The sequence below is a fragment of the Dromaius novaehollandiae genome, chromosome 5 (genome assembly GCF_036370855.1).
Source record: "Dromaius novaehollandiae isolate bDroNov1 chromosome 5, bDroNov1.hap1, whole genome shotgun sequence".
Taxonomy (NCBI): Eukaryota; Metazoa; Chordata; class Aves; order Casuariiformes; family Dromaiidae; genus Dromaius; species Dromaius novaehollandiae.
The window spans coordinates 14,567,603-14,593,745 of record NC_088102.1 but is presented as its reverse complement, the minus strand read 5'-3'; the positions used below and the strand labels follow the sequence as shown (position 1 = coordinate 14,593,745).

Below are 26,143 nucleotides of genomic sequence, written 5' to 3'. Positions count from 1 at the left end.
GAAAAGTGTGCAGATGGTAGCAGTCTGCAAACTAAATAATTAAAACTACGCAAAATTGTCATAACAAATTAAAGGACGTATCATTGCTTTTTAATTGCTGTAAGAGAATATCAGTCACAGCATTATCATGACAACGGTATCGGGGCCCAGCCGGATCCCCAGCGGCGGGGAGCGGGAGCCACCGAGGAGCCGCCGCGGGGCCGCGCCGGGACCCACCCGCGGGCGGGGGCCGCGCCGCCTGGCCCCGCCCCCGCCGTTGGCCCCGCCCCGCCCCCGCCGCCCCGCCCCTCGCCTGCGCGGCGGAGCGAGCGGGTCGCCATGGCAACTGAGTGAGGCAGGCAGCAGGCCGCCGGCCCCCGCCGCCGCCGCGCCTCAGTGTGTGGCAGAGCGGGAGCCAGGCAGCGCCGGCGGGGCAGGCCGGGAGCGCCGCGGCAGCATGGAGGACGGCTTCTCCAGCTACAGCAGCCTCTACGACACCTCCTCGCTGCTCCACTTCTGCAACGGTAAGGCCGGGCGCCGCCGCCCCGCCGGGGGAGCGAGCGCAGCGGAGCGGGGCGGGCGGCTGCCCGGCGGCGGGCGGCGCAGCCCGGAGCCCGCGGCGGCCGGACGGGGCCTGCGGCGGCGCCCGGCGGCCGCGCCCGGCCGGCGCGGGAGGACCGGGGCGGAGGGAGCTTCAGCGCCCGCCCCGAGAGCCGGCAGCCGTTGGGGGTAGCGTCGCTCCCTGGCAACTTCTCCTGCGTCTGCTTCACTGGAATATATATATATATATATGTATATGTATATATGTATGTGTGTGTGTGTGTTTTATATATATGTATTTATATGTGTGTATTTACATATACATATATATATATGTACACACCCATATACATATATGTGTGTGTGTGTGTGTGTATCCAGCTCAGATGAGGATCTGGTACCAGGAGACGCGCTCGCCCGCCGCTGCGCGTCCCTGCTGCACGGTGACATCCCTCCCTCGCTCTCTCCATACGTGCCACACGCTTACGCGGTCCCGTGGAGGGTTGCGGCACGCGACGCGCGTGTCCTGCCCCGGGGACGCGGGCAGGGCAGGTGTCCTGGGCCCACGAGGAAGGGCGGCGCGCTGCGGCCTCGGCGCCTTTCCCCGTGGGAGGGTTTCCACCTGAGCGAAGGGCGTTTTTAGGTTAAAGGCCCTTGTTGGGATTAAGATAGTTGGTCTATAGTTAGTGCTTTTTTTTTTTTTTTTTTTTTTTTAGATAGGGTTTATTCAGGTGGTGGTGCTGGCTGGATGGCGCTGTAAAAGGCAGGCTGGCTGGCGATGACATTATGGAAAAGGAGGAAGAAGGAAGTGAGGAATTGTCAGTTCCATCAGAGGAAATATTTGCAAGCTGGGCTTGCAGAAGATGTAGAATTATTTAGCTAGCTGTTGTCTGCTGATATTTGCGGGGGGGGGGGGGGAAAGACATCTGCTATACTAAAAATACAGAGTTCTCCAGTGCAAACTTCAGAGTCAAAATAAGATATTTTGAGATTTTGCTTTTAGCAGCAAAAATTGTGAGCATTTGTAATCTCATGTTTCATAAAAATGCATTTGTGGATCTCTCATTCCTCTGGATTTCAGGAGTGGTCTGGCTTTCCACTGCTCTCTGAACAGCTGTAGTCAGGTTAATATTAAATTGCTTTATGACAGTAACTACATCAACATAGCTGCCTCTTCTCTTGGAAAAAAAGTGAAGATGATAAATTTTACATGATTTTCTTTGTGGTGTGGGTTATGGTTAGCAGAATATTCTGTTACGTCTGGACCTTGAGATTGTGGGAGTGATTTTTTCAGAACATGAGGAAGACTGTGTACGAGCTGTGCATTGTGTTGTGATGCAGTGTCTTCCCAGCTCTTTGGAATAGAAAACTATGACTGTGCAGGGGGGTTGAGCGCTAATACCAGATGCCTGTTTTGCCTAAACTTAACAAATATTTTATTGTAAGTATTTTTAAAAGGGAAACATGTAGGAATTTCTTTCAAAGTTTATACTCTAATCAGTTTCTAAGCAAGCTCTTCCTACCAAAATCTGTAGGTTTTGCTTTTGCAGTATTCATGATAGTAGTATACATGTGGGAACAGTGGGAGTAATAACACCTTTTCTGAGTAGTTTGAATAGAGAGTATCTTATATCTGAGAACTGTCACTTATGTTGATAAGTTGAGTTTTATAACTCTGAACACAGTATTATGGTTGATGCACAGCATAAATACATACTGCATTTTTACATAGGGTTTAAAATCTTAGTTAATCTTTAAGTATTATGTTCTAAAATGTAATACAGAAGAGATCACTTGACTGGCTAAGTCATATAATCATAGATAGTAAGCTCAAGAGAATGTTGCATACTTGCATTATTCTGTGTTTATGAAAGAAAGTTGTTTGATTCAGAAGCCTTTCCTTTTAAGAGTTAGCTTTCAGTGAGACTAAATTATATGAGATGAATAAGAACAAGAGAATTGGGCCTTTGAATACTGCCTAGAGGTGATCAGATATCTCGCACAGACACACATGACCCATGAGGAAAAAAGTGCAGATGGAGGATGCTAGTGAGGGTTTTGAGGTTGAAAGAGGAAAAGAAAATTGCTTTGCAGGGAGGTGGAAAGCTCTTGCCAGTATAACGGGTAGTGTGGAAGATGGGATGAAGCTGTGAGTAGGGCAGGCAGAGAGAAAGCAAGTGATTGTAATTTGAAGAGAAATGTGACTCCAGTATACTTGTTTTAAAATAGCTTGGTTTGGGTAAACTGAAATATAGAGATGGCTGGTAAGCACTTGAAGTGGTCGTCATGGTATGCAGAGAGATTTTCTGTTCTGAGGACAGAAGAAAGGGTTAATTTTAGTATTACAGGTGAAGACATAATGGAATTTCCTAATTGTCTAAGGCTGAAGCAAGAATAAAGAGGATGCCTGTATGTATGTTTGAAATGATCAGGATGCAAAGCCTGCCCCCGCCCCTGTAAGAGTTACAGCAGATGACCTATAGGCTGCATGTGTGAAGCTGCACCGGTTCAGGGCAGCAAGCAAGCTGTTGACTGGGCACAAGCACTGCTGCAGCTTCTCCTGTTTCCCGTCCCTTCTCCTTACACTGGGCAGGTGGCAGCCGTGCGAGCGCAGAGGATGCTGGAAGGGACTGAGAGGGGCCTGTCGGCGGGGGAAAGGAAGAAGGAGTTCAGGCAGGAGTGTGGGGGCAAATTTACCCCAACCCTCCCCCTCTTTCTAGAAAGGACCCTGGATTCAGGAGGGAAAGTTGAGTCATTTTTTCTTTTCTTTACTCTATCATACACAGGTATATTCTGCATGATCTTCCAGTAACAGGCTGTTGTGGCTTATAATGCATAAAAACTGATAAATGGTGAAAGAAGGGAGAAAAGAAAGAGGTGAGGAAAATATTCATTTTGAGTTGCATGTCTAAAAATCTGGGACAGATATTTAGCACAGCAAGTTCAAAGACACCTACTTTCTTTCTGTAAAATACAAGTGTATTTCACAGAACATTAGGAGAGAGTTGGCGTTTGAGAATCACTGTGTTAATGAATGCAAGTGTCAGTCAGAGATGGCATCAAAGCAAGAAATACAAACTTGCATAGTGAATTTAGGCAAGTTATTTCACTCTCAGTGCCTTAGTTTCCTTGCTTGTAACCACAGGGGAAAGAGTACGTACCTACTGTAGAGGAGGTTATCACAATAATCTGAAATCTCCCTTTGGATTTTCTGAGGACAGTCTCTTCAAATGCCCAAAGTATTTTGCTAGTTGGTGTGCCTATAGCCTTTTGTTTCTATGCTTGGCCTTTTTTATATAAGACACTAAAATAACTCCTATTGCATGTCTATGGATGATTCTCAAATTGCATCTCACTTTCTAGGTAATAAAGAACATTGCTGGTTTTAGTTTGTGTTGAAAAGTAGAGCTTGGATAATATTAATCATGCCTTATTATAGATACATTAACACCACGGATACCAGGTAACTTTTATATAATTCTGAAAGAAAGCCATTACATTTATCTACAATTAATCACTGTTTAGTAATCTGTTCTCTAAATTGAAAGTAGAAGTGGTAGAATGATGATAAAGTAATATGGTAGCCAGGTTTTTAGTGTCTGCTTAAGAATTGATAGAGAACCATGCTGGATGTGAAACTATAGAACAAGGCACATACCGGGGTTATGTACTGTGCTCCCCTTGCCCGCAGCTGATTTATTGAACTGCAGGAGTGATCAGTAGTGATTATAGGCGTCAGGGAGGCATGCAGCATGTGGGCTGAAGTTCGAGGATCCTCTGACCACAATTCCCTATCTGTTTGCAGTTGTAACTGTAATAAACATGGTCTGCACCATGCTAATGGCTGTGGGCACGGTTATTTGGTAAGCAGGATATAGAGGATGAAATTTGTGCTTCTGAAAAGATGCCTGTGTGGACTTAGAGAAGGAAGTGAGAATTTATCCTTGATTCATTTACAACTTGTGACACCTTCTTCTCTTGGCTGGTAAGAAAATTGTAACTGTGAAATGGTGATTTCTGGCAACCATGGATGCCTTGGCTGATGGAAACTTCAAATTTAGAATATCTGAGTGAAATAGTGAAATGGTGTAAAACCAACAATCTTTTTTTCTCAGTGAACCTGATTTCTTTTGTAAAGAATTCCATAATTTTAATTACAGTTCTGCTTAATTGATTACCTGAAGTATAATTATTAGTAGAAAACCTTAGAGTTCCTGAAAATTTCTCACTGATGTGTATTAATTATATTAGCACTCATTAAAAAAAAAAATCAAAAAAAAAAAAAAACTTTGAAAAAGCAGCAGTTCCTTTTCCCTCCCTCCTCCCAAATCACTAAACTAAGATTTTTGCCAGGTAATAGTTTTGATGACTGTCAATGACCGTTTCTTTGTAAAGTCATGCAAAGTAAATTGTATGAGCCAGGTCACGTATTAGTTTGGGTCAGTTGATTTCCAGTTCAAATGCCTGTGCTTCTGTAAGTAACCACCATTCCTGAAAATTAATTGCATATATGTACATTTTCTCCCTGAGTCATCTGCAAGTGGAGTGGTGCCTTATTGGTAGGGAAGCCAACTCCAGGAACAGGAAACCTTGATGGACAGCATTATTCTGACAGTTTTCTCTTCTTTCCCATTTGACTTTCACACCTCTGCTCGTTAACTTCTGAAAACGTATCCAGTTACTCTCTTCCTACAGCTGGACCAAAATTGCGCAATATAGTATGGATTAGGGAACGAACAACTGTACGTTGAGCCTTTTCATTTTCAGGTCACTAGTTCAACTCTGTCAAGGGTTACAAGAGAGTGTAATTTGTCTTCCTGTGGTCACTTCCTAGGCATAATGCAAAATGAAATTGGATTTACTTTGGTTCTCATTGGACAGAATAATACTCTGTGTGTGGGGCGGGGGGAAAGATGTTGCAAACATTTTGGTAGTATTCACGTTTGTTGTTTTTTCTCAACAGCGTATAACAACTGAGTAAGACAGACATACCAGACTTCTCCGTGATTCATCTCTAGGCCTAGTCTCTCCAGGGAAGCAGCATGTTTTGAGCTCATGTGGAGAAACCTGCATGAAGTTTCTGTCTGTTTGGTAGAGCAGTAGAAGATTTTATTAGCCAGAGGTAGTTGGAGACCATTTTTTCTTTCACCAGGATTTCTTCTGGCTCTTACAATTGGACCCCTAAATGTAAAGCTGGATTGGGCTCTACATTAAATGCTTGTTTCTCACAATTCTGAAGCTACATAGAATATGACTTTTGATCAAATATTAATACTTGCTTCTACTCCATGTAAAAGATTTTTTCTTGAGATTCCAAGTTGCTTCATAATTCCTTTTGTTACAGGAAGAATGGTTTATAAATAAAAATAGCATCTATGAGTTTCCAGAATTTGCACAGTTTTCTTCTATTGTGGAAAAAAGGGGAGGAGTGGCATACAGAAACAATTTTTTTGTTTGTGTAGTAATTGACTGCAGAATAAATCAGTTCACCATGGAATAAAAATAACTTGCTATAATGGACACTTTCACAATATATATTGTTAGACTCATTAAAGCTCAAACTATTATTTTTAATGAGACACGATGTAAGTTAGCTCTTTCCAAATCATGAATTATTATAGCTCATTTAGTCATGCATAGTGTTAATTGTAGTTGTTGGGATTTTGTTGTTTGGCTTGTTTTTTTAACTAAACTTTTAAAAACAAATACAAAGAAAATAGAAACCAGACATGAGAATTCTTCCATGTTAGTCAAGCCTCAATAGAGAATCTGTGTCAGTGTTAGTAGTATAGTGAGAAACTACAAGTATCAAGTATTTTATCATGAATAAAACAACATACAGAATTGTAAATTAAAGCATTGAGCTCTCAGCAGAAAAACATGCTTTATCTGATCTTCAAGGGGTTTTTTAAAATTTAATAGTACTTTGTAGAGCTGATAAAATATTTTTTTTAAGCTCTAATTAAGAATACCAAAATTCAGATTCTTTTATTGGCGCTTAAACCACATGCAAACAATTCAAATCAGGATTAAAATTTTAATAAATTATTAACAAGTGAATGTTATGCCACTCAGTGGCATATATTGTAATAGGTTTTATTCAGACTTTCCTCCCATTTCTCCTTTCCTCAGAAATTCAAGTTGCAATTTTTCAAGTTGATGCTGTAGTTCTGTTGTCAAGAGAAATTTTGCTAAGCCATAATGGAGATTTTGTCTTTTGATCGTTAAAATCATAAGGAAGATGTGAGGGAATAAATAGAAATGTAGCTTGAAATGCAGTATTATGACTCTTTTATTGGGGTGTTTGCTGTTTGCAGATCACACTAATTGGGCAACCATAAGGTACTGTGCAAGCTTGGAGGGAATACAGAGGGAACTTTGGATGATGCTGTTCATCTTCTATGAAACAAAATTTAAAATGCTCGTCCAATACGTAATTAAAATGTGAAAGTAGCTCCCTGAGGATTTTTAGGGAGATGGGGTGGGGATAATGGTATGTTAACATGATTTCACTAAATTAATTCTTTGGGAGGTAATTAAGTGAGATTGCCTACACTCCATTACTTCCAAAGAGTAAAATCTGACATGGTCCATCATTTTCTTGTCTTGCTTTGAAACGACTGATTTTTGAAGTAGTATAATATGGTTGTTTGAAAACTGGTATTAGAGGTCTCTAGTAACGTTATGGACATTGAGAATATAGACACCAATTGCTTTTTTGAATTTTAATTCTGAAATAAACACCTCATAGTGATAAAGAGTTTGTATTTATTAATAGCATAGACACTATATTTGATTGTAAACTTATGTTAGTCTCTTGTAAACAGGAGAGAAGAAATATTTTGTGTTTTCAGATGTAAATTTTATAATTTGTTGCAGGTCAATATGTGAAACATTTCTACTTGCTTGTAAGGGCTCCTAAGCCTAAGCTAAACTTTAAAATTCAAGGTTCCTATGACGCAGAATACGTGAGGACGTTTCAGTATGTAAATAGGAAAGATGGAGAAACGATCATTGTTTCAGGCTAGTGAAGGCAATTTTTTTTCATGAAAACTTTGTAATCTTATAAGAATCTTATATTTCAGGGAAACTTGATGTTTTCAGTAGTGTTCTCTTTCTTAAAGATATGGTGAATGCCACAAAACAAACCGAAACAGCTTTTGAGATTTCCAAGTGTAGCTATTGCAGGCAGAATGAGGATGGCTGGACAGTGACGAGTTAGAAGCCAAGTCTGGAATTTCCCTGAGACTGTGGAAGGTTGCTGTAGCCTGAGGTCCACAGCATTAGTGACACCTTTTCTATTTTCTTTCTTTCTTCCTTGGAAAAAAATCATTCTGAAACCTGAGAAAGATGCAGACAGACAATCAGTTTCATATTTATACTATGTTTACTAAAAACAAATGTTGCTTCCTTCCCCCTTTCCTGTCCAGCATTTCCCAACCTACATTACACACACACCCCTATTACGAGCTGGAAAGACTCCTTCCAATTCCCAAATGTCCATACTGCTTTGAAGAGTCCGCAGGGTCTGGCAGACGAGTCCTCCCTCTGACCTGAAGGCGGCCCATTGTGCTTAAAGGGTTGTGTGACATGGTCCTGCCCATCCATGTCCGAAGACTTGCACCCTGGCAGCAGACGGCGTGTTGGAAGCGAGTGAGGTCCGGAGCAAGATGGGTGGTCTGGCGAGGTTGCTCAGGCCATGGGGGGCAAAAGGGTCTTTATCTAAACTGATAACAACCTTATGGGCAGTAGCACGTCTGGAGACTCTGGCAAATCTTTATTATAGAGGCAGCATCTCCATTTCAGTGTTAAAGAATTGCTGTGGTTTTGCTTTATATCTTCCCAAATATAGGCCAAAGTAGTAGGTCAGAAACAGCCAGGACTACTCTGCTCAACTAAGCTGAAAAATTAGGCCTTTTTTTTAGGTTCCTAACTGAATTTTAACATTGAATTTAGGGAGCCTGTGTCCATGAATTATTCAAGGCACGGATATAAAACAAAAACTTACTTACTGAGAGTGTAACACACTAAAACAGTTACTGTTCTGGTTTGGGGCAAGTGATAGCCGAACTCCTGGGGCTGTACAGAGGGCAGGAGTTTGGCTGTTGACTTCATGGAGAGTGGGATCTGAAACTCTGAAGTGCATGTGGCCAAACTCTAATTGAGTCTAAAAAAAAAGCTTGGATTCTTAGGAACCTGGTCTTTCCTGGGGCAAATGTACACCACTGTAACCTAGCTAACTCTGTGTTATGCCATGCACAGCGGGAGGTGTGACGGTGGGAGTTTGGGCTTCCTTCCCCCCTCGCCTTTTTAAGCCAAACAGCTTGTGTGTGTGTCATCCCTGTGGTGGCTGCATTTCAGTTTGGAAATCAGTAATTTTCTCTGTGTTCAGACTAATTAGGGATCCTTTGAGACAGAAGATTTTATATATATAATTTTTAAGTTAAGCATTTACATGTTTTGCAAGGCCAGAGGCCTTTCTCTAGTGAGAAGTGACAAGAGATCTATTTTTAAAATTTAGTTTTTTGTTGTGTGGTGTAGCAAATGTAGCTGGGGTCAGCAACCCATGTAAATAAGACTTTTTCTGAATGGTATCCTGCAGGATCTGCAGCTTACTGCAGGGGCCTGCTTACAAGGGCAGGATACTTTAAAAGAGGTATTAGTAAGATGCTAGTAAGATTAGTAGGGTGCAAGACTGGCTCCTAGATGCTGTATTTTAGCCACTATGTCTACATTAGCGAGAAATGCAGGACAACAGGCATGAATCTGTAAAGCAAAACAGTGCTGAGGGCTCAGTATCCATATCTATGTGCATGTGGGGAATTTTGCTGTGGGCTAACTCCCATCTGATCCCGTGGGCTGAACACACGGAGTAGCACTGAAGTGCTGCTGGCGCTTCTGGAGTGCACTGCCAGAACTGTGCCCTCATGTTGACCAAAGAGGGGGGTAAGTGGGGATGAGCGGTTCAAAAGCACCCTCCTCACCCAAGCTGAGGTGCTAACGTAGCTGGAGCCAGTAATTATGAAGGTTAGTGTATGATGGGGGTGGCTGCTGTGGCAGCTCGGGCCGGGGCAGTTGGTGGTATTTCTTCCTTTGAAAAATGGTGTTTCCTCGTCTCGAATCCCTTTCCGTAGTTCTTGCTTTCTAATTTGGGAAGAAGAAATAGGGTCTGGTATGCAGCTCCTGAAAAGTTGTGCGCGCGTTGTTCCCATCTATGTTTTTCTCGAGCGTGTTTTTCTTAACGTGATGAACAAGTTGACACAGGACTTGGGCTGCGCTTCTACTGCAGTTTTGCAAGTCCAAAGATTTATCTGCAGCTGTTTTTCAAAAAGCACGTTGTGCGTATGGATAATGTTCAGGATGGAAAAATGAAAAACTCTTGACTTTTTTTGAGCTCAAATTAATGGATTGGACAAAATTAGAATCAAGGCTTGAAATTTATAATGGTTGTGCTTTACTGAAAGGTCTAGGCTCGTCCTTTCTAAAGGAGGTAGGTATTGGGTGTAGCAGTCTGTCTGCCCCCAATAAATCTTTTTTTTTTTAACCTAATAGATTGTTATTTCTGCCTCTCTTTTTCAAGCTGAATAAATGAGAAGATCCAAATGTTAGTTTTGTTCTTGGAATATGATTGAGTACTGTGTATTGGGATCTGCTTAGTTTTTACTGTGCTTTATTTGTCGGTGCATTATTTGAAAGATTTAGAATAAGCATGTCATCTGCACAAAAGTTTGAGAAAAAGCGTTCGTGGTTGTCGCACCAATAGTACCTCAGAACAACTTTCCAGCTGAGTTATCTGAACTGTATTTCAGGTTTCTTTTGTGACAGGGACACTTTGGTTTTGGAAATAGTTAAGAAATTTAGTCATGGGATTAAATATTCAGCTGTGGAGGTGAAAAATGTCTGCTGCTGTGTTAAGCAAATGTTTTGTAACTAAAATTCACTGAAGCTGTAAAATATGTTCTTTGGTAAGGTCTAACAAGAGGCAGACATTTATACTTATGTAGCTCATGGATGTAAGGCATTTAGATGAAAATTTAAAGCCATGAGCAGAATAGTGTGGTTTATGCTAATACTGTCTCATATGTAACGTATTTGAGAGATTCTGTCCCCTAGCTGTGATGATTCCCGGGTAGGATATTACTGCCGTGACCCTCGCCTCTTACATGGAGACATACTCCTGCATGAATAGTGTGCTTATTTCTAAAACTTGTTTAAATGGGGGAATAAATACCAGAGGATCTACTTTTTTTTCTTTCTTTTTTTTTCTTTGTGGGGGGGGGGGGGGTCTGGAGCAAGGACAAAAAAAGGAAATACAGTTCTTTGTAGCTGCTACTTTTGGTAAAGTTTACCCAGTTTTTGATTTGTATGTATATAATAGAAAATCATTCTAACCACTAACTTTGTAGATGAGTAACACCATATAATCATGCTGTTTCTATTTTTAAGTTAAATAAAATAGTCTAACAGTATAACATAGATTGGGGGGGGAACTGTATACAGGATGTGAGGGATGACAGGCTTGGTCCTGGAGATGTTAGGAGGCGAGGGCATATAGGGTTGTTTAGGAGGAGAAGTTAAACCACAGAGCCGTGGAAGCTTGAAGATGGTAGCACAAAATTGAGGAGACTGTGGCTAAGAGGACAGTGGTCTAAGGGGCAAAGCTGGTGGCCACCCGGGCAGCCGTTCCCGTTTTCAGGCTGCAGCGGCACAGGCAGGTAAGCCAGCCTAACACCACGCTGCTGCTCAAGGTCCTGCTTCCTCTTCCTCCCTTGCTCCATGTGGGTTTATCCGCTCAGCACTTGACAGACTAGCCTGTTAAATTAGCGCTGACAAATTAACCTGACAGAAAAATCCATGCAGTTTGTATGCGATATTCTTGGTTTTGCTTTTGCTGAGTTAGTTTTCTGCCAGGTCAGAGAATTAAATCAGCTTCCGGAGGCAGCAGAAGATAAATAGCAGGAGTAATGGGTGGTGCAGACAAAACAGGAGCATTTGGGTTGAGTGATCGTATCTCCTGGCACCGCACCTTCCCTGTCGTCATTGCAGCTGCTTGTGCATGTGTTGAATGACATCAATAAACTGATCCAGGTTAAAAGTGGTCCTCCTCATTTTTTTATATTGTGGTAAGTACAGCGGTGGAAGGCAAAGTTTTCAAACAACGTGCGAGGCAATTAAGGGGAGAGAGAGGCAGGCAGCTGCTAGAAGACTGTAATAATGAGGAAAGAAGTGTGGGTTTTTTTTTTTTTTTTGGCTGCTACAGGCATGATTTATAATTGAATTAAAAGTTCATAGAGGTGGAAAATTATACATGCATCATAAATTTCATTTTCAATCCAGTTATCCATTCAAAGCACAGTGGACTAGCATACATTTTTTACTAGTGAGATTCCTGCTTCTCTTTGGTGGATATTTAGCTTTCATGGTTGCTTTCATGTTGTGGATTTTTTTTTTTTTTTTTTTTACCCCTTCCTGGAAGCGATGAATCTCAATATTTTATAATTCTTCTTATGTTCTTTGCAGAAGATGACATCACATTTGTTTCATAGAAACATTATGGTTGGCCTCAGGCACACAGATGCAGTCAAAATATTTTTTATACACAGATCTTAATGGCGTGTCATGTAGGTTTTCTTGCACTTTAAAACAACTTTTTTTTTTGTACTTTTGAGAAAGAACTGTTACTTCCATCAGAAAAACAATGATGTCTTCTTCCTTAATGTTATATTGCCTTTCTGGCACAAGTTTGTAGGAAAAGGCATACTCTAAAAATAGAGCATGAATTAATCAGTGACAAGCATCATCACTGTGGAGATACAGCTCTGTTCTCACAGAATCAAATCTGGACTGCTTTAACTGCAGCATTTCACCTGGCGGTAGCAGACTTGGTGAAATGGGCAGAGGGAGATCTGAAAGGTCTCTGCCCATCAGGAAGTTTAAGGATGGTTGTTAGCTCCTGGAAGTGTGGGGTTTTTTTAATTCTTCCTGTGCAGGAAGACCTGGATTAAACTGGAGAGAGCAGTTGTCTATTCGGTTTGTTTACTCCTCTTATGTTCCATAAGGTTAAAGTAAATTGAAAGCAGCTCCCCTGTTTCCTGCAAGGCTCTGGAGGATTCTGCAAAGTCCTGAAACCATTTGGTTGGATGCTGAATTATTAACCTTGGTAGCTGTGACTCAGATTATGAGAGACTTATGTGCATATTGTTCCAGGAGGGTGTAACTTCTGCGTTTTCCTCCTTCCTAGTTTTTATTTTTGAGTTTTTAATTTAAAAAATGCTTAGCCTCAGGGAGCTCTCTAAACCTAAGCCTTCTACTGCCTCCTGAACTTGGCACTTATTTCTCTTAGTTTAACTCTAGGCATGTGCAATGTGAAGGCTTTGAAGTAGCTGCTGCCTAGCTGAAGCCTCTCTGGGGGCATGGAGAAGGATAATAAAGTTTGTGCTTTTGCCTTTTTTTTTCTTTTTTTTAGCATGTAGATATTCTAATGACTTAACATGAAACACAAGAGTAAGTGAAGCTGCTGCCTTTTAGTAAATATGCTAAAAATTATAGAATGGCAAAGATCATGCATCTTCCATGGTTTGGTTTCAATTTTAAACAATCAGATTAAAATCAACAGTGGGGGGGGATATTTTTTTCAGTTTTAACTTCTAATATTAGGAACTGGTTAATCCATTTAAGAAGTGGAACATGAGACTGCAGGGGCAGATGTTATGTCATAGTCTAGTTTTCTTACATGATGCCCCATGGGCCACTGACGAGTACCAGAAAGGATCAGGAAAGATGTTTGGGAAGACAACACAAGCTTTTGGACTGTGTCTGCAAATTCCATACTCAGCCCAGTCCGTGAATGTTTGCAAAGTCCATGGCAGTCTGTACCCCAAGCAGGAAACATGGAAAAAACTCTTCACCTTCACCCTTCTTAGAAGGGCTCTTCAGATGCCCTCTCAGCATTGCTTGTATACTTCCCCCAAGACCAAAATACGTGTAGGCCACGTTCTCTTGACTGTTCCAGTCAGCTCTTTCCAAACTGGGTCCCTTAAGCTTCTTGAGGTAGTGGGACTGAGAAGTAGGACGAATACACTGGGGAGAGGAAAACAAAAATCTGTTTCAAGCACCTTGGGCTTGGAGGAGGCTGATGAAGTGCCCTCTGCTCAGCTGTTTTAGTGCTCTCAGCTGTGGTGTGGAGTATTTCCTACACCACAGAGATATTATTAACTAATATACATAGTGTTTAAAAAAAATAGCATTATATTCTCATTGCTTAGGTTATATGACTGTCTAGGTTAGTCTGCTGCAGAGACCCAAGATGTTTGGGATCCCATTTTACCTTTTGGTCTATGGCATAAATCTCTTGCAACAGGTGAAGTGGGTTACGTGACTCTCTGCAGAGGTGCTAGGGTTGTCCCTGCCTCTGAGAATTCATCTGAACAATTAGGTTCTGGACTGAAAGAGGCAGCTTGCTGGCATTCGGTGTCAAAGTTGTTTAATCAGTCCTTGCGGATCCTTGATGTTCGACAAAGGGAAAACTGTTTTTGTAAGCCAATGAAAAATAACTGTTTAGCTTAGTTCTTGTCTTTGTTTTCATGACTTCTTTGCACTGTGGAAGCTGTACCGTTATGGTAAATATAGTAGTATTTATTTATTTATTTTTGTAGATGCTTGATTTATGCAATAGTGTAGGTGATCTGCTTTACTTGCAGGTTATTGTAGTAAGTTTTTTTTCAGCTATATAGATATTTATTCACTTTCTCTTTGTGTATAACCATTTGCCATTCTAAAAATAAATGTTCAACCTGAACAATAACTTAAAACCATTCCATGCTGGAAATGGCAATACTGTGACTCTCTTGACAAGTTGGGGACTTGTATGATTGTGAAATCTTTCCTCTTTTTTCCAGCTACCACTAGGAATAATTGCTGTATTTTTATTCTCATGAGTCCCCTGTTATCTGTCCTTTGAGCTATGTTGAAGAGCTGTATACCATGAAGATTTTTTTTGTTTATGGCCAAAATGGGAGAAACAGAACTTGTATCTCCTTATAAATGAGAAGGGAAAATTATTTCAGAAGACAGCCACAAATATTTTGAAAAGCTCAATTATCTCATAGTATGGTTTGTAGGAGTCGGAGTCTCACTTTCATTGCTGTGCAAGCGGCGAAGTGTAAGGCAGTAAAATAAGGTCAGTCCTTCAAGGCTGCTTCCAAGGCTTGTGATGCTGTGAAATCGAGGAAGTTGTTTGGGCTTTTTGTAGGTGCAGACTTTGGAAACAAATTAAGAGTTGATCATTGTTAAAATGACTATATTTTCCAGAATTTTACATCACGTTTTTTTCTTATATGATAAAAGTAGCAGCTTAAAAAAAAAAATAAAAGCTTTTGACAGGCTTCCTCATGATAATTATAGAGTAAAAAGATCCTGGGGGATGGCAAGACGTTAGATATGAATGATATTCAAGTTTGTATGCTTTTTTTCTTTAAGCAACATTGTTGCACAGAAGAGGAAACACTCTGAACTGTTGTGTAAAGTAGAGGTTTTAATGTGGAAAAGAGTTGTATCCATTTGAACTAATTCAAAGGAAGTTGGAGAAAGCTATTGGCACTTTCCTACTTCAGAGTAGCTCCTTTGTTTAAGAAAGAAGTTCTCAATCCAACATATTATGTATAATAGTTTAGAACTGTGCCCATTAGCTTCCAATTATACACAGTCTCTTATGAGACTTTAAAATTAACTTTCTAGAATAATAATTTCTCTTGCACTGTACAATCTGAGCATTGACCATCCTTTCATCCTATTAAGGGCACTGGAAATAATACCTTAAGTAAGAGATATTTCCTTGCAATTTGCATCAAGGAGCAGGAGGAAGGGGCAGAAGGATGAAGCAGGGCCTTGACAAACCTACAATGTAAGATTTTTATATGTAGTCCGCAGGAAAATGAAGTATAAAAGAAAATACATTCTCCAAGAAGCTCTGGTGAAGGATGGTTGGAGCAGGCTGGCGGGAGGTCGAGAGCCGGGGGGAGCAGGCGCTTGGGCTGGCAGGTCTGCTGAGGGATGCCAGGAAAGACCAAAGGGAAGAATCGAAGCCTGGCACGGAAAAAAGGGCTGGAGTGTGAACCAGGCCAAGGGGCGGAAAGCTCCAGAATACATACCGTGAAAGCACAGGCCGCTGCGGAGTCGGCGAGGAGCGGCAGGGCCCTTGGAGCTTGTCGCTGCTCTGCTACGAGCAGTTATCTGTGGCACAGAATATTTCATTACCTTCTGGTCCTGAGCCACGGAGGCTAATACAGCTTATTACTGTCAGTTATTTCTGTGGCTGAAGCAGTGGTTATAAAGTTCCAGACCCTCTGGTAAACCTAAGAAAATTATTGGGCTTTTTTTAAGCACTCAGAAGTTAGGAAACATTAGAATTAAGGCTGCACAATGAAGTTTAAAATACAACTCTTTTATTCTTGTGTTAAAGAGTCTTTAATTACTTCGTCACCCCTTGTTTTTTTTCATAGGAGCTGTGCCTGTGCATTGCATGAGATAGTCTTTTCTCCATCTTTCATAAATCTAAAGACTTCCAGGTCCTGCCTGCAGGATTCATTTTTCTGTGTTGTGTTAGAGAAGTTTACTGTATCTGGCTGCTTTTGTGGGGGAATCTTATCACCAAAAAAATCCTTAAACACTTGGATGCAGCTAATACATGTTCAAGACTGCTTTTAAAATGCACCTGTCTGAACCATAAATAAAGACTGTAATGTTAACTGGTATCCTGACGCGCTTTGGGAGTCCATGTGACTTCTGAAGTCATGGGCTGCCAAAAAAAGAAAAAGGGAGGGAAGGATTGAAAGGGGGAAGAGGGGGAAAAAAAACAGGTTCATAAGAGAAACCTGAAAATACGGACAGAGTTTAAATTCGCATGGCCGAATGTGTCTGTACAATTGGATACAGAGGTCCAATTTATATCAGGTCCACCCACATCCGGAGCTGAGAGCGCATGGGACAACCTTTGTCCTGAAGCTGCACCGCTGTCTTAGCCTCGAAGGTTTGTCTTTGCCCGTAGGGTCTACGTTACCGTGAGCTTGCTGCTCTGAGGCCACGTGGGGGACGAGCATTAGCAGCCTGACTTTCTGTTTGTTCTGTTGTCACTGATAGATGAATGAGAAAATGGCGTTTGGAAAAGGATTGGGTCCAAGGGGTTGATCAGAGCATATTTTTAAGCCCTTCTTCACAAATGTGAAAGCTCTAAAAACACGGTCCCTGTCTCCTTCTTCCTTCCCTCCTCCATGAAAACTTGTTTTTTTTTTTTTTTTTTAATAAAAATATAGGTTGTGTGTGTGTTGCTGTAGCGTAGCTGAGAGCCACAGAGGATGGGTGAAACCGTGGGTCCGGCCCTGTGGCGCTCGTGGGATGGTGGCAGCTCACCTGCGCCATGTGCTGAGACCGGCATCGCAGCTGGGGGGAACTTGGGACAGAAAAAATAAAATACGATCTCTTGCTAGGGAATACAATTTAAAATGAGAATGCAAATTGTCTTTAAGCAGAAGAGTTGCATTTTAACCCAAATAATTTTTATGATGGATGTTTCTCTGCTTCCTGAAAAAAAAACCCTGAAATCTGTGGGGTTTTTGTTTGTTTTTGTTTTGCGGTGGGTTTTTTTAGGCTGGAGAGGAAAGGGATTCTCACTTCTTTCTTTGGATCCTAAAAGCCCTAAAGCAATCCTCTTCCTGGCTGATATCAAGGCATCCAGCATCCCACCAAATGCAGCATTTCTGGCCACATTTGAGTCATTGGCCTGGACAGTTGGTTCTCTCTGCATTGATCTCAGTACAGATTTTTTGCTGGGGAGTGGGCATGTGTGATCATAAGATTGAAGAATAAAAAATTACTTTGTTTAGCATATAGATGTATTTTTACTAATTATCAAATAATTTTAAATGGTAATTTTGATATCTGTAAGAATTAAATGGAAGAAAGACTTAACCCTGACTGGAGGTGAAGACCAACAATACGGCAAAAATTCCAGTCTGTTGCAGGCTTCCCCTGTTTTTTTTGTCTTTTTTTTTTTTCCTCCTCCAAGCAAGGCTGCCATTAGTTAATTCAAGTACTTCTGACAAATACTAGATTAACTGTCAAAAGGGAAAAAAGTGTGTATTACTGGGAAAGGAGGTATTGAACAAGGCAAGCTTTTAAAGAAGACTTAAAATAGTTTTCTAAAATTGAAATAATTTTTTACCTTTAAATATTTAAATTGTAATTTGATTTTGTGACAACTTATAATGAAACCTAATTTTATACTGCACTAATTTTAGTAAATAAAATATTCAAGAGGTACAGAGTTCAAAAGAAAAATCGAACTACTGCGCTAAGTGAAGTTGTTAGCTAGGAACAAGAAACTAGAGTTTGAAAAAGTGATAAATCAGCTTTTGACATCAGTAAACCCTTCTGCAGTTTTACTCTTCTCATCTTCTCCTGTCTATAAATAACAATTTAAAAAGTTGATAAACTTGATAAAATATTGAAGAGGAAGGATGTTTGGGGGGTTTTATATCTTATGAATAAAAGTTATTGGTTATAGACTGAGTTTTTCCAATTTAAAATCCTCAAAGGACATAGTTATGAAAAAAAAAGAAACAGGAGCTAGTTCAAATTGATAACAATTTCTTGCTATTGATATATTCTCGATTTTAATTAATCTTTAATTTTTAAAATGGAAAATGTATCTTGCTTATACATTTCTGAAATTTAACGTCATATTTTTTAAACTTTTGGCATATATGATTATAATTTCCATTAAAATGCAGATTATAAGAAATTATAGGTAAAAAGTTAATGTTCCAGTAAATGTGAGAATCAATTGCTGTTCTAATATCTAATATGGAAGTTAGAAAACTGAAGAAATGTATGCTAACCCAAACAGTTGCTTAAATGCTTATATAGCGCTTTCTCTAATGTAATGTCAAGGTCAAGGCTACATTTTCATTGCAGATCAGCTAATGGCTGCTATGTCTTAATGGCTCCCTGCTAGTGAGAGTCAACTTTCCCTTAGGAAAATAACGAACAAGTGCATCAACAAGATAAAATTAAGATTGGTCTGCAAAGCATAATCAAAGGTTGACGTCACTAACTTTTAAGAGACGTTTTAAATCAGATTTCTTGCCTTTTAAATCTGTCCTGACAGCAAGTGAAAGCAGAGTTCTTTCTGCTTTACTCACATGAGACATAGTTGGAGAAGCTGGTTGAGGCATCCAGTTTTTAAAGGCAGTGAAAACACATTGAAGTATGTACTGAGAAAGTTTCTGGGAAAATGTGCTCTCTGTACCAATGGCTGGAATTTTTTTGCACATTGTTTAAAACCCATTTAGCAGAAGCAAATCTTGCATCTAATTTGGTTCTTTTTGTCTAATGGTGCCAAACAAAAGCTAAAGTCTTGTTAGCATATATCATGGGACAAATCTGAATTTGTGCTCTACTGCCTTTTGTAAGATGACTTGAAAATTTAGCAGTAAATATGACATGGAGGTCAGAATTAGTGTAAATATTTTACTGTCCTCCCGTATTCTGCATTTGTTTTCTCTGCTTTTATTCTCTGGAGATCGTAATACAGGCAGGTTCCTCAGAATATCAATGAGCATATAAAATAATAAAACACAGCTCCCCTCCGCCAGCTCTTCTGCCTTGAGATACATCTCCTTAACTACCCTGCTATTTCCTTTCTTTGAAAGTTGCTGTTATGCTGTTTCTTCAGCCTTTCAGCTCTCGGCAGATTATATGGTGCCGCGTGTCTCAGACTACTGTCCTTATATCGATATGATGCTCATTATGCTACCGACGGTCATCTTTACTCCTCCAGCTTCCGTTCGCAACGGTTGGTTACTGTATGGACCCTCCCGGCAGAAAGCAGAGGAATGATGATTTGTTAAAACGTTTCCCATCGATTTCTGTGCTCAACAGAGCCAGCGCGGTAGCTCCAAACCGTTAAGCATTTACATTACCAGACCTTGTCTGAGGAAAATTGCTCTAATTTGTTGATGTAGAGAAAATTTCTTCCGTCGTTCACTTAAACACTGTCGGGGAAGGTGATTTTAAACTGATTGATTTCCAAATAAAATTTTACCTGCCATCTGCCGCCATAAAGCAGCAAGCTTCTGCTCATAGCTGGTCGGCTACCGGCAGGTCAAGGGCACGTTCTTATAAACTTGGTACGGCAATTGCTGGCCAATAATTAGCCACGAGAACTTTGGGAGAATTTTCTGCCCAGGCCGTTTTTGTTTTCCCCATGTTGTTAATCAATACAGGCCTGCCAGCTGTGAGGCTCGGGGATGCTTGCTGCTGTGGATTGCCTTTCTTTCAAATTCTGCTTCTAATTTTAGGAAGTTACGTTCCTTTTTTTAAAACTTTCAAGTGGTCAAGCTCTAAAAGGACAAGTTATTCCTCAGTGAATGTTGTGGAATACAATAATATACTTTTATAAATACTGGAACTACAATAGCTAGCTGTATTAGACAAGAGAAAAATACTGTTCACAAATATAACCATCTGCAGTCCTTATATAGTAGATGAACAAATATTTGGATTAGAAAAATTTTTTAGAAGAAGTCTCTTCTCGCATGATGATGATTTACGTTCATGTTACTGTGGGCTCTTCTGGATCGCCTGCCTCTGGGGCTCCTGGTGCAGTTCGGAGGAGGGCATTAAGCAGATGTGTGGGACAGTGCCATCTTATTCCCTCCCACACATACCTACCTTTTGAGGACATGGAAAAACTAATCTGGTCTGTTCAGATTACTTGCTGTGAGATGCACCTGATTGTACGGAACTAGGGCATTTCCTTGCAGTGCTAATCGTTCTTAAGTATATGCATTAGAATAGGGATTGAACTGAAAAGTTGTCCTACCTGTTCAGAGATTGTATGGATATATACATATATAAACTCATAGACAGGTGTGACATTGTTCTTATGGCTATCAGGTTTAAAGAGGAGATACGATTTCTTGATCCTCACAATCAGAGCTTTGCAGATCAAAAAAGATATACGATGCATGCACTTTTATCCAATTACACATTTTGACAACAAACTGCAATTAGAGGATTTGGCTTTGTAAAGCCCATTCCTTAGCATGCAGCTGGCAACCAGTTTTGCTCTCTGAAACTTCATTAAGAGCAAAGCAGCTTCGATATAAACTGTAGTTAAGGATTTTTGTGTATTTTTTTGCTAACCACCCAAAATAACAAGATTAAATAGGCTAACATTGGGCTTTAAATCCACTTGCTTTTCACAGTGGAAAGCGCTAATCTGGTCAAATCAGGGTCTAGCACACTAGACCAGTATACACCAGGCTTTATGATAAGCTGTTGCACATATGTGCTGTCAGTGTCTCCTGGAGACAAGCCTGAAAAGCTAGGGTTTTTCAGGTATGGTATAATGTTTTGCATTAGAAAAGTGGATGGGGGAAAGATAGAATAGTTAGTCTGTGCAGTACTGTCGACACTAATCTTTTAAACAAAGGAGCTTGGCTGTGTGTTGTCAAAGGAAACCAAACTGCTGTTTTATTTTCCCATTGTTCTCTTGCACAGAGAGTCTTTTGGTCTGCAAATGACTGCTGACATTATGCCATAAAAACAGCCACAAGTCGAGTACTTGGTACTTCCCCGATTTTGCATCTAAGCCTGGCAACTGTGTCGTGGCTGCGCTCCACTGTTTGGGCACCACGGCAAATTGCTCATGTTCATTTTGTGAGATGGTTTATGTTTTAAACTGCGGGTTTGGTGGTTGTCTTTCCTCCAAATTCTCCTTTTTAGCACTTTCTTAATGTCAATTCAGACTCGGGCTATATCTGTCAAATAGGTTTTATGGCTGACTTTTGTGCCTTGGACTCGGAGACACATTAAATGACCCAAAAAGGGAGGATGGGATTTAAAGAAGTAGGAGATGCCTGCTGTATAGGGGTTCTTTCTGCACTGGTTTTCAGCTAAACAGATGGCGCTGGGAGAGGTGAAACAGAGAGATTGTTTGAAAGCTAGTGCTAGCGTGACTCCCAGGGAGCCTGCAGCAAACAGTTCAATGACTCAATTAGTTGCATGCCATCTCCACGAGGATGGGGGCAGGAGAAGAGAGGTTGCCCAGTGTGTGCCAAGTGACATGTGCAGTGCCTGACCGGCTTGCAGCATTGAGCGAATCGCTGAAAACCATAGGCCCGTACAGATGGGAAAAATGTGGAAAGGCAAAATGTGGGATCTTTCGTATTCTCACCTGTATGCTAGTAGTTACTGGGTCAAATTCAGCCTGTTGTTCTCCCTGTCTAAACACAGCTGTAGGATTTTGCTTTTCGTTTTAATAAATGGTATTCTCAACTTTCTGCCTTGTGGTGTTATGGGCTTTTTCAGCTGCGATGCTGTTCTGACACATTGTTGGCTGCGTGTCGGGGTGGAGCGTTCCTTTCTGTCCGTGTGCATGTTTCATAAGGCTCTGGTAGTGGTGCTGAATTAATAGCGATTTCCAAGGAACGTAAATACTTATGTCCATTAATTTCAACAAAAATGCAGAAAGTGATGCGCTTATTGATATCTCTCGGTGATGGAAAGTATTACTTCCAGCTGAGCTCAATTCAGGCCTTTTGGCATAGCCTACAACACCGTGCTGCAAGAAAGGCATCTCTGTGTGCAGATGATGCTGCATTTTTGCTACCACCCTTTGCCATGTTTTCCATCATTTGAATGATCTTTAATTTTTGCCAAAGACACTGTTGGAATTTGCCATCCCCAAAGGGCTCCGGTTTTCTTCTCTGATATCCTGGAGAGTATCCACATTCAAAGACAGCTCTGACGAGGACTGCAGGATGGTGCTTTTAATCACTGTTGTAATAGTGTCCAGCGACCACATCTCCATTGCGCTAGCTACTTTACAGACTTAGTATGCACAGAATATATTCTGAAAAGTTTTGGAAGTATTTCATGTACACTTCAATCCTATTAATTGTTACCCCAAAGAAGCAATGCAGATTGAGTAAACTCAGGTTTGCTTGCCAGTCTTTCCAGAATCAGTACATAATGTTTCCACTACTTAATCAGCTGTCATGGTCTGAGCTGGACAAGATAGGCTCAGAATTAATGTCTGCATAGGGCAAAGGTGAAATGTGTTAAATAAGCACCAGAGTTTGTTTAATGAAGTAATTCTGGGGGAGGGGGAGGGGAAATGCCATTTTTAAAACTCTTTTAATTTTCATTTTAATAGCATATGTAAAGTGAGTGAGCAATATTTATACTGCTTACTCATCTTCAAAATTTATAGGCATTTGGCAATGCAAAAATAAATGCAGATAGTTTCCTTTTAGTTTGCTTTATTCTGAGAGCTCCTTTATTTTCCAAATCATTAATTTTACAGTTTAGATTTAGGTTTTCCAGCAGGTAAAAAACACAGACAGTAGTATGTATTCTAATGTGCCCTCTAACTGATAATGTATGTTATTTTCCTTTATCCTACACACAATAAAATAATATTTATATCATACTTGCTTGTAAACAGCATACACATCCTCTTCTTGGCTCTTTTTCAGATGTTTCTTCACATTTGGCTAAGTTCAAGTAATAAGATGCTGAAAAACTGGAAGACGCTCTGGAAGCAGATTAATCATCTGACTCAGTATTGTCTTCTAGTTTGCCACAGGAAATCTTTCCAATCCATGAGATCATGGATTAGCTGGTTGGAAAATTTAAAGAGAGGCATGAAGAACATGCCCTTTTTTGCTGTTGTCTCTTTGAAACCTGCAGGATCTCAGTGAAGCGTTAGATGAGAAATGACTGTTCTTCCCAAGCTTTGCCACCAGTGTGTATTGTGATGAAAAAACAGGCATCTCGACTGGAACTTCCTCCCTGTATATAAATTTGGACGTTGTAGGTGGTGTTTATCTCATTGGATGTAGATGTTTATGTTCAAGATAGTGATTTAGACGTTCGTGATACTCCATGGAAAGAAATGAACGCTTGCAGAATGTGATTCATTTCAGATTTCTGAAAGCAAGTAGCATAAATTTCGTTTTAAAAGTATCTTTCCTTCCTACTGATTAGAAAAGAGGCAATGCCAAATTCTCACGCAGATGCTGTTGGGGTAGGTGATACGAGGTCTGTCCTATCTGTCCATGGGCAAAACTGGTAGTAGTGACTGCTGAGTAGATAACACCTCAAAGCAAATTGTCAGGATCTATAGTCTCCTCCATATACCATTCAAGACAGTAAGCAGCTGTGGTTTTCATGACCGCTAGATTGTAAAGATGTCACCAATCTAAATATATTGACACTGTTAAAAATTGTTAACATTATTGACTCTAGGGACACAAAAAGTAACAAGTATTGACGTAGTGATGCTCTTATTGTACTGTAAAGCTGTGTGGTTAAGTTTGTGTGGTATTACTGTGCATTTCTAACCACTTGGATTTCTTTTAAAAGGGCGCTTTGTGTTTCTTTGGATTTGCGTGAAGCCATTTGAGGTCTTTACGTTGCTACTATAAAGAGCTTTTCTCCAACTTACTGTAACTTGAACTGTAAAATCAAAACACACTTGTAATCCGGCTACCATGAGAGTAAGTCCATGGACGATATGAGCCAAAATTTAGCCCCAAACCCAGCCCTCTGAAGCCAAGGCACTTCTTTGCCTCTTGATAGTCCGCAGCCGCCTTGCTCAGTGCCTGCCCTGCTGCTGTCACAGCTGGCTTCAGCGGGTTACTTGAGAAGGTGTTATATATCTATGAGAAAACACATAACTCTATGCTATAAAATGTTTAGACACTTTACATTTAATATTGGCCTGGGAACAATAATAAGAAGATGGGTCTACTCCAGGTCTAAATCTTCTTACAAATGTTTATTAAAGATTTCTTTACAAATTTTCTTCTTTGCTGTGAAGATGACCGTTACCCTGCAGAAGCAAATCCCAGTTTAGACTAACAATACAGCTTTTTGTCTTGTGGGCAGACTAGATAAAGTCTGTTATGACTAATTTTTTTGTTTGTCTGGTTAGTTTTTATTATTTTTTTTTTCTTTTTTGTTAACGTACCACTTTGCTGATTTGTGTATGTTTAAGTTGTAACTTTATTGCTTAACATATTCTGGTCTAATCATCCTGGCTGCGAGAACTTTTCATCTTCCACTTACTGAATCCTACTGAAAGCTGGTAGAAACTTTCTTCTCTTCTGCATGCTTGGAAGGGAGCTGCATGCAGCAAGACAACAGCTATAAAATAAAATAGAAATAGCTGTAAGAAAGCAAGTTGTAAGCTGCAGCAAGAACGGGAGCTACCTTCACACGGAAGCGGCAGAGTGGGTGGTGGCTGCGGACGGTGCCGCGAGCCCAGCGGCCCGATGCCAATCGGGAGCAGCAATTGCCTGAGGGACTGTGAATAAACCAGAGCCACTGATTTACTACCTGAAGATTGAGAAAAATTCAGGCCTCTTTACCCTGAAAAGTAGGTGAAATCGATACTTTAGTGAGGGTGTTTTCTTTTGTAACAGGGGGTAGCTCATTTTAACACCAACTGATTTCTTTTTTTTTCCCCCCCTTGGGTTTTGTTCTGTGCCCGACCTTGGGAGCTGGTAATTTTTTTGTTGCCCCCTTTCTGAAGGAGATGGTGCCATGCCATATTGAATTTGGCACAATGGTCGACGGTTGAATTTGGCTTGCGTTGGTCTAGTGGCACTTTTGATGCGGCTGCCTATTGTCCGGTATGCTAATCCCTGTTACTTCCAGCTGAGTTAAAGTGTAAAGTCATTAGAGCAGCGTGGGCCTTTTGTCTGCCGGAGGAAAGGTTAAGTTGGACAGGCAGCTCATCCTGCTGCCAGCATGTCTGCTAATCTTATTTTGGGGGATTAATTACCTGTAACAGCTGCAGGACAGATTTCTGTGGCTGAACAGGATTGCGACTGTGCCAAAGTTTGGGAAGCCCTGAGATCCATGGGGAAACTTATTCAGCGTTTTTAGGGACTCGGATTCTGGTTTAGTTTGTCAGAACTGGGTAGTTATGTTACCGCTATGTTCAGCATAAAAACTTTAATAGCCTCGTGTTGATGTTTTAAATATGCTCTGAAAACCCCATAACAGAATTAACGAGTCACTTAAACCGTATTAGTCTGCGACTGGTTGGGGACTGTCAGCATTGCTATCATCTCTGCGTTTGAGTTTTTTCTAATTCAGCATTTGGTAATAGCACATAGTCATTGGGGGTGTGAGGGCTAAGGAAGCCAAAAGTAGCTCATGAACAGATTTTGGAAACAACTTGTGTTTGGGTGGATTGGAGACAAATAACGTTGTTTTTTTCTTTAAAAAAAAGCAAATTTTCCCACTGACCTTTCTAATTAAAAATTTGGATATTGTAAACATTTTTGGACATGCTTTTAAATGCATTCAGATGCTGAAACTGTTATTTTCTTGTTGAAGCACTTTGTTTAAAAATCCAGCGCTAGTTGTTATGCACAATCCATTTAACTTTCATTTTAAATCCTCATGCATATGAAGTGGAAAACAGTGGTGTGCAATGGAAGGGAATTATGTACACAAGAAATGAAAACAAACACTAGCTTCTTTGAAAAGAGAGACTGGCTTTAACAGTCAGAAGAAACGTGTGCAATGGACTCACTGTAGGAATGAGAGA

General features: G+C 40.6%; 1 protein-coding gene and 1 long non-coding RNA gene across 9 annotated transcripts in view; both read left to right on the top strand.

Moving 5' to 3' along the window:
• The first annotated feature begins 264 nt into the window (after positions 1-264).
• Positions 265-26,143, top strand: part of EML1 (EMAP like 1) — an 82,849-nt gene continuing 56,970 nt past the window's right edge. For 7 of the 8 annotated variants that reach the window (XM_026111333.2, XM_064512088.1, XM_026111331.2 and 4 more), the window contains exon 1: positions 265-503. In XM_026111333.2, coding sequence (XP_025967118.1) covers positions 437-503 — 67 coding nt within the window. In that variant the 5' untranslated portion in view covers positions 265-436. Of the gene's footprint in view, positions 504-9,872; positions 10,010-26,143 lie in introns of those variants that run through there. The other variant, XM_064512087.1, reaches the window with a different exon arrangement.
• LOC112989924 (uncharacterized) lies at positions 3,403-7,277 on the top strand. The gene is made up of 2 exons (XR_003260947.2): positions 3,403-4,504; positions 5,483-7,277. It is a non-coding gene; the product is annotated as an uncharacterized LOC112989924 (long non-coding RNA).